This window comes from Mastomys coucha, unplaced genomic scaffold (genome assembly GCF_008632895.1).
Source record: "Mastomys coucha isolate ucsf_1 unplaced genomic scaffold, UCSF_Mcou_1 pScaffold12, whole genome shotgun sequence".
Classification (NCBI taxonomy): domain Eukaryota; kingdom Metazoa; phylum Chordata; class Mammalia; order Rodentia; family Muridae; genus Mastomys; species Mastomys coucha.
The window spans coordinates 10,799,718-10,813,098 of NW_022196894.1; the positions used below are offsets into that span (position 1 = coordinate 10,799,718).

Genomic DNA, 13,381 nt, shown 5'->3' on the forward strand with positions numbered 1-13,381 from the left:
ATCTTGCGTTTCCGGTGTGATGGTGTGTCCAGGACTTGCTGTGGTGGGAGAATTGGGTTCTGATGATGGCAAGTGCCCTTGGTTTGTGTTGTTTATTTTCTTATGCGTGCCCCCTGCCATCTGGTTAACTCTAGTGCTACCTGCCCTTGCTAAATCTGACTGGATCCTGTCCTTCCTGTGATCCTGGTTGTGTCAGAACTCCTCACAGTCAAGCTGTGTCTGTGATTCTGTGATTCTGGGATTCTGGGATCCTGGGATCCTGGGTGTGTCAGAGCACCTGGGAGTGGAGCTTCCTCTGGGTGTTGTAGGACTGTCTACAGAGCTTGCGCCCAAGGTCTGCTCTGGACCCCAGCCCAGACAGCTCTAATGTCTTTCTTTATTTCTTCCTTGACCAAGTTATCATTGAATAGAGTGTTGTTCAGCTTCCATGTGCATGTGGGCTTTCTGTTGTTTTTGTTACTATTGAAGACCAGCCTTAATCCATAATGATTTGTTAGGAGGCATGGAATTATTTCATCTTCTTATATCTGTTGTGGTTTATTTTGTGACTGCCTATATGGTCAATTTTATAATTTTGACCAATTATGTGGACCATGAGGTCCTGAGAAGAAGTTATATTCTTTTGATTTAGGATAAAATGTTTATAGATATCTGTTAAATTCATTTGGTCTAACTTGTTAGTTTCACTGTGTCTCTGTTTAGTTTCTGTTTCCTTGATCTGTCCATTGGTGAGAGTGGGGTGTTGAAGTCTCCCACCATTATTGTGTGAGGTGCAATGTGTGCTTTGAGCTTTAGTAAAGTTTCTTTTATGAATGTGGGTGCCCTTGCATTTGGAGCATAGATGTTCAGAATTGAGAGTTCTACCTGGTAGATTTTTTCCTTTGATGAGTATGAAGTGCCCTTCCTTATCTTTTTTGATGAGTTTTGGTTGAAAGTTTATTTTATCTGATATTAGAATGTCTACTCCATTTTGTTTCTTGGTGTCATTTGCTTGGAAAATTGTTTTCCTGCCTTTTACTCTGAGATAGTTTTTGTCTTTGACACTGAAGTGCGTTTCCTCTATGCAGCAAAATGCTGGGTCCTGTTTACATATGCAGTCTGTTAGTCTATGTCTTTTTATTGGGGAATTGATTCCATTGATGCTAAGAGATATTAAGGAATAGTGATTGTTTGCTTTCTGTTATTTTTTTTTCATGTTGTTTGGCTATCTTCTTTCAGGTTTGTTGAAAGAATATTACTTTCTTGTTTTTACTAGGGTATAGTTTTGCTCCTTATGTTGGTGTTTTCCATCCTTTGTAGGGCTGGATTTGTGGAAAGATATTGTGTAAATTTGGTTTTGTCATGGAATAGTTTGGTTTCTCCATCTACGGTAACTGGGAGTTTTGCTGGATTACTGGCTGGTTTTGTGTGTCAACTTGACACAGGCTGGAGTTATCACAGAGAAGGGAGCTTCAGTTGAGGAAGTGCCTCCATGAGACCCAGCTGTTGAGCATTTTCTCAATTAGTGATCAACAGGGTAGGGCCCCTTGTGGGTGGTGCCATCCCTGGGCTGGAAGTCTTGGGTTCTATAAGAGAGCAGGCTGAGCAAGCCAGGGGAAGCAAGCCATGGTCTCTGCATCAGCTCCTGCTTCCTGACCTGCTTGAGTTCCAGTCCTGACTTCCTTTGTGATAAACAGCAATGTGGAAGTAGGCTAAATAAACCCTTTCCTCCCCAACTTGCTTCTTGATCATGATGTTTGTGCAGGAATAGAAACCCTGACTATGACACTGGGTATAGTTTTGCTTGGGCTGGCATTTGTGTTCTCTTAGGGTCTGTATGACATCTGTCCAGGATCTGGTAGCTTTCATAGTCTCTGTTGAGAAGTCTGGTGTAATTCTGATAGGTCTGCCTTTATGTTATTGACCTTTTTCCGTTACTGCTTTTAAAATTCTTTCCTTGTTTTGTACATTTGGTGTTTCGACTATTATGTGATGGGAGGAATTTCTTTTCTAGTCCAATCTACTTGGAGTTCTGTAGGCTTCTTGTATGTTTATAGGCATCTCTTTCTTTAGGTTAGGGAAGTTTTCTTCTATAATTTTGTTGAAGATATTTATTGGATCTTTAAGTTGTGAATCTTCACTCTCTTCTATACTTATTATCCTTTGGGTTGGTATTCTCATTGTGTCCTGGACTTCTTGGATGTTTTGGATTAGCAGCTTTTTGCATTTTGCATTTTCTTTGACTGTTGTGTCAATGTTTTCTAAGGTGTCTTCTACCCCTGAGATTCTCTCTTCTATCTCTTGTATTCTGTTGGTGATGCTTGCATCTCTTACCCCTGATCTCTTTCATGGGTTTTCTATCTCCAGGGTTGTCTCCCTTTGTGATTTCTTTATTTTTTCTATTTCCATTTTTTTAAAAACATCCTGGATAGTTTTGTTCAATCCCTTCACCTGTTTGGTTGTGTTTTCTTGTAATTCTTTAAGGGATGTTTGTGTTTCCTCTTGAAGGGCTTCTACCTGTTTACCTGTGTTCTCTTGTATTTCTTTTTCGTTTTTTTTTTTTTTTTTTTTTTTTTTTTTTTTTTTTTTTAGATTTTTTTAAAATTTTATTTTATGTGTATGAGTACACTGTAGCTGTACAGATGGCTGTGATCCATCATGTGTGTGGCTACTGGGAATTGAACTCAGGACCTCTGCCAGCCCTGCTCGCTCTGGCCCTACTCACTCTGGCCCTACTTGCTCCGGCATAATTTACTGTAGCTGTCATCAGACACACCAGAAGAGGGCTTCAGATCTCATTACAGGTGGTTGTGAGCCACCATGTGGTTGCTGTGATCCAAACTCAGGACCTTTGGAGCTCTTACCCACTGAGCCATCTTGCCAGCCCCCTCTCTTGTATTTCTTTAAGGGAGTTATTTATGTCCTTAAATTCCTCTATCATCATCATGAGATGTGATTTTTAAATCAGAGTCTTGCTTTTCTGGTGTGTTGGGGTATCCAGGGCTCGCTGTGGTGGGAGAGCTGGGTTCTGATGGTCCAAGTAGCCATGGTTTCTATTGCTTATGTTCTTGCCCTTGCCTTTCATCATTTGGTTATCTGTGGTGTTAGCTGCTCTTGCTGTCTATGACTGTGGCTTGTCCCTCCTGCAAGCCTGTGTCTCAGTACTCCTGGGAGACCAGTTCTCTCTGGGAGGAACTTGGGTATGGAGAGCTGTAGTGCAGGATCAGCTCTGGGGTGCAGACAGAAACCAGAAGGATCCTGTCTCCAGCTCTTCCTTGGTTCATGTGTCCTGATGGCTCTGGGAGGGTCCCTCTTGGGCCAGGAATTTGAAGAGAAGTGGTGGTCTTGCCTGTGCTTGCAGGTGCATCAGCTCTCTCCTGGTGGTGTTTGTGTATGTAATGCTGTGGTACAGGATCAGCTCTGGGCACAGAAGGAAACCATAAGGCTCCTGTCCCAGGCGGCTCATCAGTTCCTGTGTCCTGAGGGTTCTGGATGGGTTCCCCTGAGTAGCACTAGTGGTTTTACCTGTGCTCACAGACTTGTAGGCATTCCTGTGAGTCTAGCTCTCTCCTGATGCTATTTGGGTATGGAGCCCTGTGGCAGAGGTTCAGCTCTGACTGATGTCTTGAAACTTAAGAAAGGCAGAGTTTAGTTGGGTTCTCATCTTGAGGGGACTGTCATGGTAGGGAGGGCATGATGGCAGAAATGTGAGACATTTGATCACATTGCATCTGCCACCAGGAATCAAAGATTGGAGTGCTGGCGCTCAGCTCACTGCCCTTTTAATTCAGTCCAGGACCTCAGCATGTAGTGACAGCCATATTCATGGAAGGTCTCCTTGCCTCTGTTAACCTCTAGAGAGTTCTGCCCAGAGACTTGTTTCCTGGTTGGTTGGAGAAGTGATCAACTCAACAGTAATCTTAACCCTCGCAATCACCACGTCCACTAGCCTGTTTGCATGTTCTAAGGGCAGTGCAGTTAACATACAGATGGGCAGCCTATCTGAAATGCTTGGGACGGATTTTGCTTCACATTTGGGAGCTCTTTAGATTTCGGGCCATTGACATAGACTTTATGTCTTGAAGAATCCCTAATTCAAAAGCCCAGAATTCAAATGTTCCAAAAGGTCTCCTAATCTTCTGGGAGTATCTTTTCAGATCATTTGGGGTTTTGGACTCAATCTGTTCTCTGTATTCTTTTATATATGATAATGATTGCACTTTTCAAGGGTTTGTAGTAGGACACATCTATCTATCTATCTATCTATCTATCTATCTATCTATCTATCTATCTATCATCTGTCAATCTATCTGTTATCTATTATCTATCATCTATTTATCTATCTATCTACCTATGTATCTATATCTATCTGTCTATCTATCTATCTATCTATCTATCTATCATCTGTCAATCTGTCATCTATCTGTTATCTATCTATTATCTATCATCTATTTATCTATCTACCTATGTATCTATATCTATCTGTCTGTCTACCTATCTATCTATCTATCTATCTATCTATCACCTATCTATTTATTTTGTGGAACTGGGGATCACATCAATAGCCCTTTGCATGCCAGGTAAGTAATCTATGTTGAGCTACAGCCCCAGAACATGGATCTCTGTTTTAGTCTTAGCCTCATCCCATCCTTTTCAGAGCCTTAACTTCTCATCTTTGAAATTGAATAATAGTTCTGATACCCCAGGGCTATTTGAAAACCAAATTAGGTTACAGGCCCCTCCCTGTATGTGGTATAAAATGCTCCACCAGTTTAGTTGTTGATGTCATTATTGAGTATGACAGTTCATCTGACGTGCCAGACTGCCTGTATTTGGAATCATCTAAGAGACACTTGTGGGTGTACCTGTGAGTGAGTCTCTAGAGAAGTTTAACAAAGGAAGGAAGAGCTGCTCTGAACACTGGCAACACTGTTCCATGGGTTGGAATCTCAAACTGTATAACTGAGCACTAAGACACCCTACTCTGCTGTCTGACTAGAGACCAGTATGACCAGCTTTCTCCTTCTCCTACCACCATGCTTTTTACAAGATGGACAGGATCCCTTCTTAAACCCTGAGCCCCAAACCCTTCTCCCTGAAAGTTGTTTTGTCAGATATTTTGTAACATTGACCAGAAAGTAACTAATTCATGGAATAAAGTTGGTTTTAAAAACTTATCTGTACTTATTTATTTTGGTAGTGCACACATGCCATGGCACATATAATATATCTCTTCATCAAAAGACAACGTGTTGGAGTCAGTTTTCTCTTTTTACCCTATAGGTTTTGGGGATTGAACTCAGATTCATCAGACTTGGTAGCAAGTACCTTTACCCACTGAGAAATCTGGCCAGAAGCTGACTTTCTAGTGGGGATCACCATAATGTTTTTGGTTTAAAGTTTAAGAACTGCTGTGGTATCTTGCAGTTTTCAGCATTTAGCCCTAAAGAGCAGGTTGATTAACTGAATGGTGCTAGGAAACACAAGGAGGTTTCTACTGTGCTGTCGTTCCAAGGACATGCTCACAAGCACAGATGTACCAGGAAGTTGCCCAGCATAGGTAAGATATTGCTCCTGGTGTTGCAAGATATTTGAACACCGTGAACTCCAAGATTGTGTTATTTACTGAAAAAAAAAAAATACGGTTTCAAGTTGTGGTGTGGCTTAGTCCTTAGTACACACCTTTAATCTCAAACAATGAAGGTAAAGTTAGTTTGTAGAAGGAAACAGCCGTGTTTGAAAGTGATGTCTAATTGAGTGTCGGACAAAGTGATGAATCAGAGAAGCTTTGACAGAATAGAATATGTCCAACTTTCATGAGAGAGAAAAGGGAATCTATTTAAGGGGCAGTGCAGAGAGAAAAGAGGCAGTTTTACTGGGACTTTTTACAGAGACAGGTTGAAGAGAGAACAAGCTAGATACAAGTGAAGACAGAACAAGCCAAAAAATAAGAAGTAGCCAGAAGATTAGAACATATTGCCAAAGATAATATGAGGTCAAGTAGAGCAGTTCAGGAGATGCTGAGACTGAGAAGCCAGATTGAATAAATCAGCTTGGAGAAGAGTTTGAGCCACAACAGCTAAGTTGAACCAGCCAGTCAGAGCTCAGGAAGAACAAGAAAGGGTGAATGTATTCAGCAGTAAGTCTCAGAAGCTGAAAACATTCTAGGCCTAGATAAGATTATACAGAGGCTAGAAGCTTCCAGGACTAGGCCGAGGTCAGCAGACAGAGGCAGTAAGCTTCCAAGACACCAATTACTTCATGAATAAAAGATACTTTTGCATGAGGTTTGCGATTAATGGAGGAGAAAGGACCACCACCACCCACCCCCCCACTCCCCCGCCCAAGATCTGGCTGTTTGGATTCCATCTTTACAATGTTCTGATGCTGTCATACGTGTGATGCTGCGTAAATCACTTTCACCTCACTGTGTAGCTACAGATGCTTTTGAATTTCTTACCCTCCTGTTTCCACCCGCTCAGTTCTGGGCTTAGCCATAGATCACGACAACACCCAGTGTATGCAGTGCTGGGATTTTGTGCATGCTAAGCAAGCACTCTACTACTAACTGAGCCACAGCACTTGTCTTAGCTAAGCCCAGAAGCTAGGTGAGTTAGAAGACATCCTGCAGCACAGGGCAGAGCTGCATTCCTATTTTTCAGAGGAAGAAAACATTTGGCAGGGAAGGAACATTAGACATCATGTAGTTGATAATTTACAGCAAGTTTACTAACTCCCCTTGCTGTCTGTTGATAGATTCCATTTCTCTCCCCACAGTTCTCCACACCTCTGCTGCTTCAGGGCCTGGCTACTGATGATTTCTGAGAGAGTAAGCACAAGAGGTGGCAGGTTAAGCAAGTGTACCGGTCCCTCAAAGGTTCCTTGTGACTGTATATGCTGCACAGCATACCTGAGAAATTAATTCCTCGTGACTGATAGTGTGGGGGATCTGGTCACAGAGCTGAGCCAGAGTGATGGACAGACAGCCTAAAGTCCTACATAGAGTGAGGAGTAGACTTGGAGCTCCAGACTATGCAATCTGATTTCATTCATCCCATGACACCCTTCAAAAGCTGGATACCCGAAGCCAGAAAAGTTGCATACAATAATGCTCAGGCCATCTGAATGTCATAATTTGTGTATGTGTGTGTGTTGCATGTACAAGTGTATGCATACACATGGGAGCCAGAAGTTGACATTAGGTGTCTTCCTCTAATTCTCCCCACTTTATTTATTTATTTAATTTTTTTTTGAGACAGCATCTGTCGCTGGACCTAGAGCTTATTTATTCAGTTAAACTGGTTGACCAGCACGCTCCAGGGGTCTGTGTGTTTTCACACTCCTCTCATACCCAGTGCTGGTGTTACAGATGCCTGTTGTTATGAGCACATTATGACAGAAACATTGATGAACATGTTTGTGCCTTTCTACAATGTCAGTTTGATAAATAGCAATAAATTCACAAAGTTTATATGTTTCATTGACAGCAATTTGTCATATAGTCCACCTGCCTTGGTAGCCTGGTTGAGGTGAATGCAAGTTCTATTCCAGTCTTAATTATGAATGTTAATTCTCAGATCACAGCAAATACATCTATGTATCTCAATGCACACTGGTAACAGAATGATTCCTAGTCTAGCAGGCTGCAGCAGAGTTCAAGTGGCTTCAGAAGTGGGCTGAGAAAGAGTCTGTATCTAAGACAATGAACTGGAGGTGCCTGCAACACCCAGTGTATGCAGTGCTCCTGGAGTCAGAGAAGAGAGCAAAGCTGCAGAGTTCAGCTGTGAGGTATGGGATGGAAAACAACAGGTCAGGTCCAGGCCAAGATGGCACATAGGTAGACTGTCAGTCAGTTGGCTAGGTTGCATCAATGCAGGGGAGAGGGCTAAGCCAAAGCTTCGGACACAGCTGAGTTCTTGCCCTTAACCCACATGCCATGTATCAGATGACAGGTTTCCATGGCACCTGACAATTGCAGTGTTCAGGTACTTTCTATTTTATATGATCTGTGCAATGGAGTCACCCCCTTTCCTTAGTCTGTTGTGTGTGATAAGTTCTTGAGCCAAGTTTCCTGATAGGATTTTTTTGTTTGTTTGTTTGTTTGTTTTTGTTTTTCGAGACGTTTTCTCTTTGTAGCCCCAGCTGTCCTGGAACTCACTCTGTAGACCAGGCTGGCCTCGAACTCAGAAATCTGCCTGCCTCTGCCTCCCAAGTGCTGGGACTAAAGGTGTGCACCACCACTGCCTGGCTCCTGATAGGATTTTAATGTACCCATGTGCTTTTATAGTCCCAATTCCGTCTTATAGAACTACAGGGATAAGTCCTTTATCAGCTGTGCTGGGTGGGTGATGCCTGGCAGATGCTGTCATTTCTGGTTCTGCCCAGGGGCAGTCACCCATTTCCCTCAAAATAGAGACAAAAGATGCTTGTAAAATGGAGTATCCTAGGGCAGGGCATGAGTCGAAAGACTCATGTTTTATACAACATGGAGTAAATTAGAGCACTCGACACACCCTTGTGGGTGCCTGTGTTCCAAACTCAAGGCCAGCACTCGACACACCCATGTGGGTGCCTGTGTTCCAAACTCAAAGCCTCCTGCTTGCATGGTAGCCCCCCTCCCAGTCCCTTCCCTGCCCAATCTTAGTTTTTTCAACCCATCCTTTCTCTTCTCTCCAGCAGAACATTACTGTTCCAGTCTAGGAGGATCTTGGCATTGTGCCTAGAGCAATGGGACCTAGACTATGATGGTGGGGTGATGGGTGGTAGAGGTGCCTGAAGCACAACCACATGGCCCTGAGGAGACCTTTGTCCAGCCCATAATGCTGGAAAGTTTCCTTCCTATCCTCAGTATACATCTTTACTCTTCCCCAGGCTCAGGAAGTTGTGTGGAAGGAATCGTCGCATACCTCTTAAGACAAGTTGCTTGCACCACCCATAAAGGCCTCAGAATATTTCATCTTTTATTCACCCCTATTTCTTCTGGAAATGTAGCCAGGTGGAACTTCTTCAATGTGTGTAGAGGGTTGGCTTTGGGGACTGTCATTGCAAAGCCACATAAGAGACCACTTAGAATTCTTTACATTGGGAAACAATCTGTAATATGGCTACAAACAGAAATGGCCCATGCTCTGCCCTCAGCACTGCCAAGGAGCAGCTGAGGCCTGGGACCTGCAGGTGATAGGTACTGAGGAAGAAGAGCAAGGAATGACAAACCTAGACTATGGAGCAGGGGGTGCATGGACATGTTTAATGTTTATACATGTATATATTAACATTTTTCAACTACTAACACTTTGGTAGATCTTTATTAGTCCTTTTAAGTATGTTTGAGGCTGGAAGTTTGGCTCAGAGGTTAAGAGCATGTACTGCTCTTGTAGAGGATCAACTTCCAGCATTCACATCAGGTGCATCACAACCTGTGACTAGAGCTGCAGGGGAATTTTACACTTCTGTCTGCATGTAGGTAATTATATACAGAGGCCAGGTACAGAATTATCCCTTCAGTGTCATGCTGTTGCTCAGAAAGTTTAGACTTGGGATTTCAGATCTTTGGATTTGGATTAGGGATTTTCAACCTCTATCACCATAGTGATGTAGCATGGACTACCCTAGGGAGTGATGAACATGCAGGCACAAGCCTGTTAGCCAGCACTTGGAAGGCGGAGGCAGAAGGATGGGAGTTCTAGGTTATCCTCGGCTACATAGGAGATTCAAGGGCAACCTGGGCTTCGTGAATCCTAGTCTCAAAAACAAACAAACCCAAATTCTATATCTATGTGTCTCTTTCTTTTTCCAAATGTGAGTGGTTTTTTTTTTTAAAAAGAGAGTGAAAAAGAAAAAGAAAAGCCTGGAGGGATGCTTATTAAATGTGATGAGTGGCTCTCTCTGGGCACTGTGGTTATGGATAATATTTTTATTATATTAATTTATTTATTGTGGGGGGAGGGCAAATATGTGCCACATTCTATTGTAGAGGTAAGAAGACGATTGTGTGTGTGGAAGGGGGGTTCATTCTTTCCATCTTTTGTGTTCTAAGGCTTCAGATCATCAGGCTTGGCAGCAAGAGCTTTACCCTCCTCAATAGCCCTGAATTTTTTTCTGTGTCTTTTTCTTTCCTACTAGTGTTCTCTGAATTTCCCACAAGAAAGCTATGTTATTTTGTATTACTACTACTTAAATTACTTAGTAGTACCTTAAAATAATTAAAACATAAAGTTTTCTTTTAGAGTTATCGCAATCTTTGCAGAGTGGGTAAGCAGAGTTGCCATGGCCAAAGAGGCAAAAACAAAGGTCTGGGGCCAGGCAGGGGCTAGCCACTCCTGAGAAAGTTCCCATGATCCTGCCGAGCCTATGCAGAAGGCTCCACATCTGTCTTAGTTCATTTTCTGTGACTACAGCAGAATACCCAGGAACCCATGATTTGTAAAGAAAAGAGGTTGATTCTAGTGAAGGCCAAATAGCTTAAGTCTGGGTGATGTCTCATGCTGTGTCATAATGCAGGTAACACTAAGGCAGGAGGTGCATGCAGGAGTGGTGAGCAAGCTGGAAAATGGAACATGCTTTATCACAAGCTGATTCAAGGTAATCCAGGCCTGTAAGAGGAGGAACTACCTTGATAATCTCTAATCATGTCTCACAGACCCCAGCCTCTCTCCACTCCTGGGGACACAAGTCACATTTTAACCATAGCACCATGGGTTTTCTGGTATTGGAAGGTTCCTTCTCACACATGCTGTCAGCCCTTTTCAGATGTTTGCCTCTGCGGCTGCAGGGCATGGCTGTTCCCCAGAGCAATTGCACAGTTTTCCCTGTAGGAATACTTACGTTTGCCGGGCGCACGCCTTTGATCCCAGCACTTGGGAGGCAGAGGCAGGCGGATTTCTGAGTTTGAGGCCAGCCTGGTCTACAGGGTGAGTTCCAGGACAGCTAGAGCTATACAGAGAAACTCTGTCTCAAGAAGGGAAAAAAAAAGGAATCCTTACTTTTTGGAGAGAGGATCTCACTGTTTCCCAGATGGAACCTGAACTCAGCCCTCCTGCCTCTGCCTCCCTGCTAGCTGGGATGAGGAAACATACCTCTTATTTCTGGTGGGATTTTTTTTTTTTTTTTGAAAACCCTGGTGGCATTAGAGTCCTGACACCAGTTAATTGTCCACACAGGCCAGCTGGACATCATCTCCATGGCTGAGACCAGCATGATGCCAGAGGAGATTGAGCTGGAGATGGTGAAAATCCAGCGTCTCCGTGAAGTCCTGGTCCGTCGAGAGTCAGAACTCAGGTTCATGTGAGTAAGTGGGAAAACAAGGGTCAAGGTATGGAGGACAGAGGCAGCCTGAAGAGCACAGGGTGACTGAGCATCACACACTAAGACTGAGCCCCTAGAAGCAACAAGGAAATCCCTTACAGATGCCACATGCTCTCAGAAGCAGCCCAGATTAAACTTAACTAACTTCCTCCCTTCCTCCCTTCCTTCCTTCCTTCCTCCCTTCCTTCCTTCCTTCCTTCTTTCCTTCCTTCCTTCCCTCTCTCCCTCCTTCCCTCCCCCCTCCTTCCTTCCCTCCATCCCTCCTTTCTTCCCTCCATCCCTCCTTTCTCCCTTCCTTCCTTCCTTCCTTCCTTCCTTCCTTCCTTCCTTCCTTCTGTCTTTTTTCATTTTGGTTTTGGTTTTTTGAGACAGGGTTTCTCTGTGTAACAGCCCTGGCTGTCTTGGAATTTACTATATAGACTAGGCAAGCCTCAAACTCACCTGCCTTGGCCTCCTGAGTGCTGAGATCAAAGGTGTTGCACCATGCCCAGCTTAAACTCAGTTTTCTTAATTAAAATAATATTTAAAGAAAGAAAATAGAATACTAACAACTTATAAAAACACATCCTGATTTTTGGTGGGGGGAAGACAGGATTAAGGTCACCATGAAAGATGATCATACTGATGGTCAAGGTACAAGTAGGATCTATAGTCTTTTCTCTTTCTGGAAATTCCAAGTTTCCTGGAAACCTTATGAAATTTATCTTTATGTTTCAACTTTGCTATTTTAAGTGGGAAATATCAGAAACTGGTTATTTATGGCATTTTTCAGAAGCTCTGCTCTCTGGCCTGTCACATGGTAGATGTGTTTTTGTTGTATTGAGAAATGCTTTTGAACTCCCCATCTCCTTGGAGCTGAGCTGGGCTTGGCTCACAGGCTCATAAGAGATCATTAGAATACTAATAATGTGGGGTCCTGCAGGGATTGCTATGACAGCCACAACCCCGATGAAATTATGCAAGCATGTGTACAAACAAGTGTGTAAATGCAACTGTGTATACATGCTAGTATGTGTGTGCATGTGTATGTGTGTGTGTGAGTGTGTGTGTGAGTGTGTGTGTGTGTGTGTGTGTGTGTGTGTGTGTGTTTGTGTGTAGGCAGGTTCTCATTCTTAAGCCAGGGAAAATAGAAAGCTGGTTTATAGGGGGAACCAGCAATAGCGTTCCAGGGAAGTGGCAATATCAAGGTGAATATTCTGTAAATGTACAGCTGGTCTCTTGTATGTTCTAAGGAGATGTGGTATGATGTTTAGATGTAATTTTTTAATTATATAAAAAATATAAAATACATGCTTTTTACAAATATTAATTTCATATAAAAAAAGGAATCTTAGATTCTCACTATAACCTAGAGAAGTGGGTGTTGTTATCGACTATTTCTTACTTTGCTTTGTTTTGTGACAGTGGCTCACTATGTATCCCAGGCTGGCCTCTCCAGTGCTGAGAACTGATGTGCACCCCCATGTTCAGCTGACTAACATGTTAAACAAGACTCCTGGGTTGGGCTACCCACAGGTGCTGCCCTGGTGTGAGGCAAGAGCACATTGTCTGCACTGAGGGGCACCATCAGAAAAGGCTGACTGAATCTAGTCAGGTGACTCAGACTCTTTGGGCTTTGGTGCCCCCCAGTGCAGAAGAAGAGCACTTTTCTCTAGGGCTGCCTAGAGATCTGTGTCCCCAGAGCTCAGGATTCCCAGGGGATGGAACAGAGAATCTTCCAAAAGAAAATATGTTTCTACCCAGAGGAAGCTGCTGCACTCCGAGGTGCTCTAACAAGCCCAGGATCACAGAGACAGCCTGACTCTGAGCAGTTCTGACACAACCAGGACCACAGGAAGGACAGGCTCCAGTCAGATTTAGCAAGGGCAGGTAGCACTAGAGATAACCAGATGGTGGGTGGCAATCGTAAGAAAATAATGAACACAGGCTGGTGAGGTGGCTCAGTGGGTAAGAGCACCGACTGCTCTTCAGAAGGTCATGAGTTCAAATCCCAGCAACCATATGGTGGCTCACAACCACCCGTAATGAGTTCTGACGCCCTCTTCTGGTGCGTCTGAAGACAGCTACGGTGTACTTACATATAATAAATAAATAAATC

At 43.4% G+C, this 13,381-nt stretch overlaps 1 protein-coding gene across 2 annotated transcripts in view; it reads left to right on the top strand.

Annotated features, from left to right (window-relative positions):
• Bmerb1 (bMERB domain containing 1) overlaps positions 1-13,381 on the top strand; it is a 122,435-nt gene that overhangs the window by 68,554 nt on the left and 40,500 nt on the right. For both annotated transcript variants that reach the window (XM_031363129.1, XM_031363130.1), the window contains exon 2: positions 11,139-11,262. In XM_031363129.1, the coding sequence (XP_031218989.1) occupies positions 11,139-11,262 (124 nt within the window). The remainder of the gene's footprint in view (positions 1-11,138; positions 11,263-13,381) is intronic.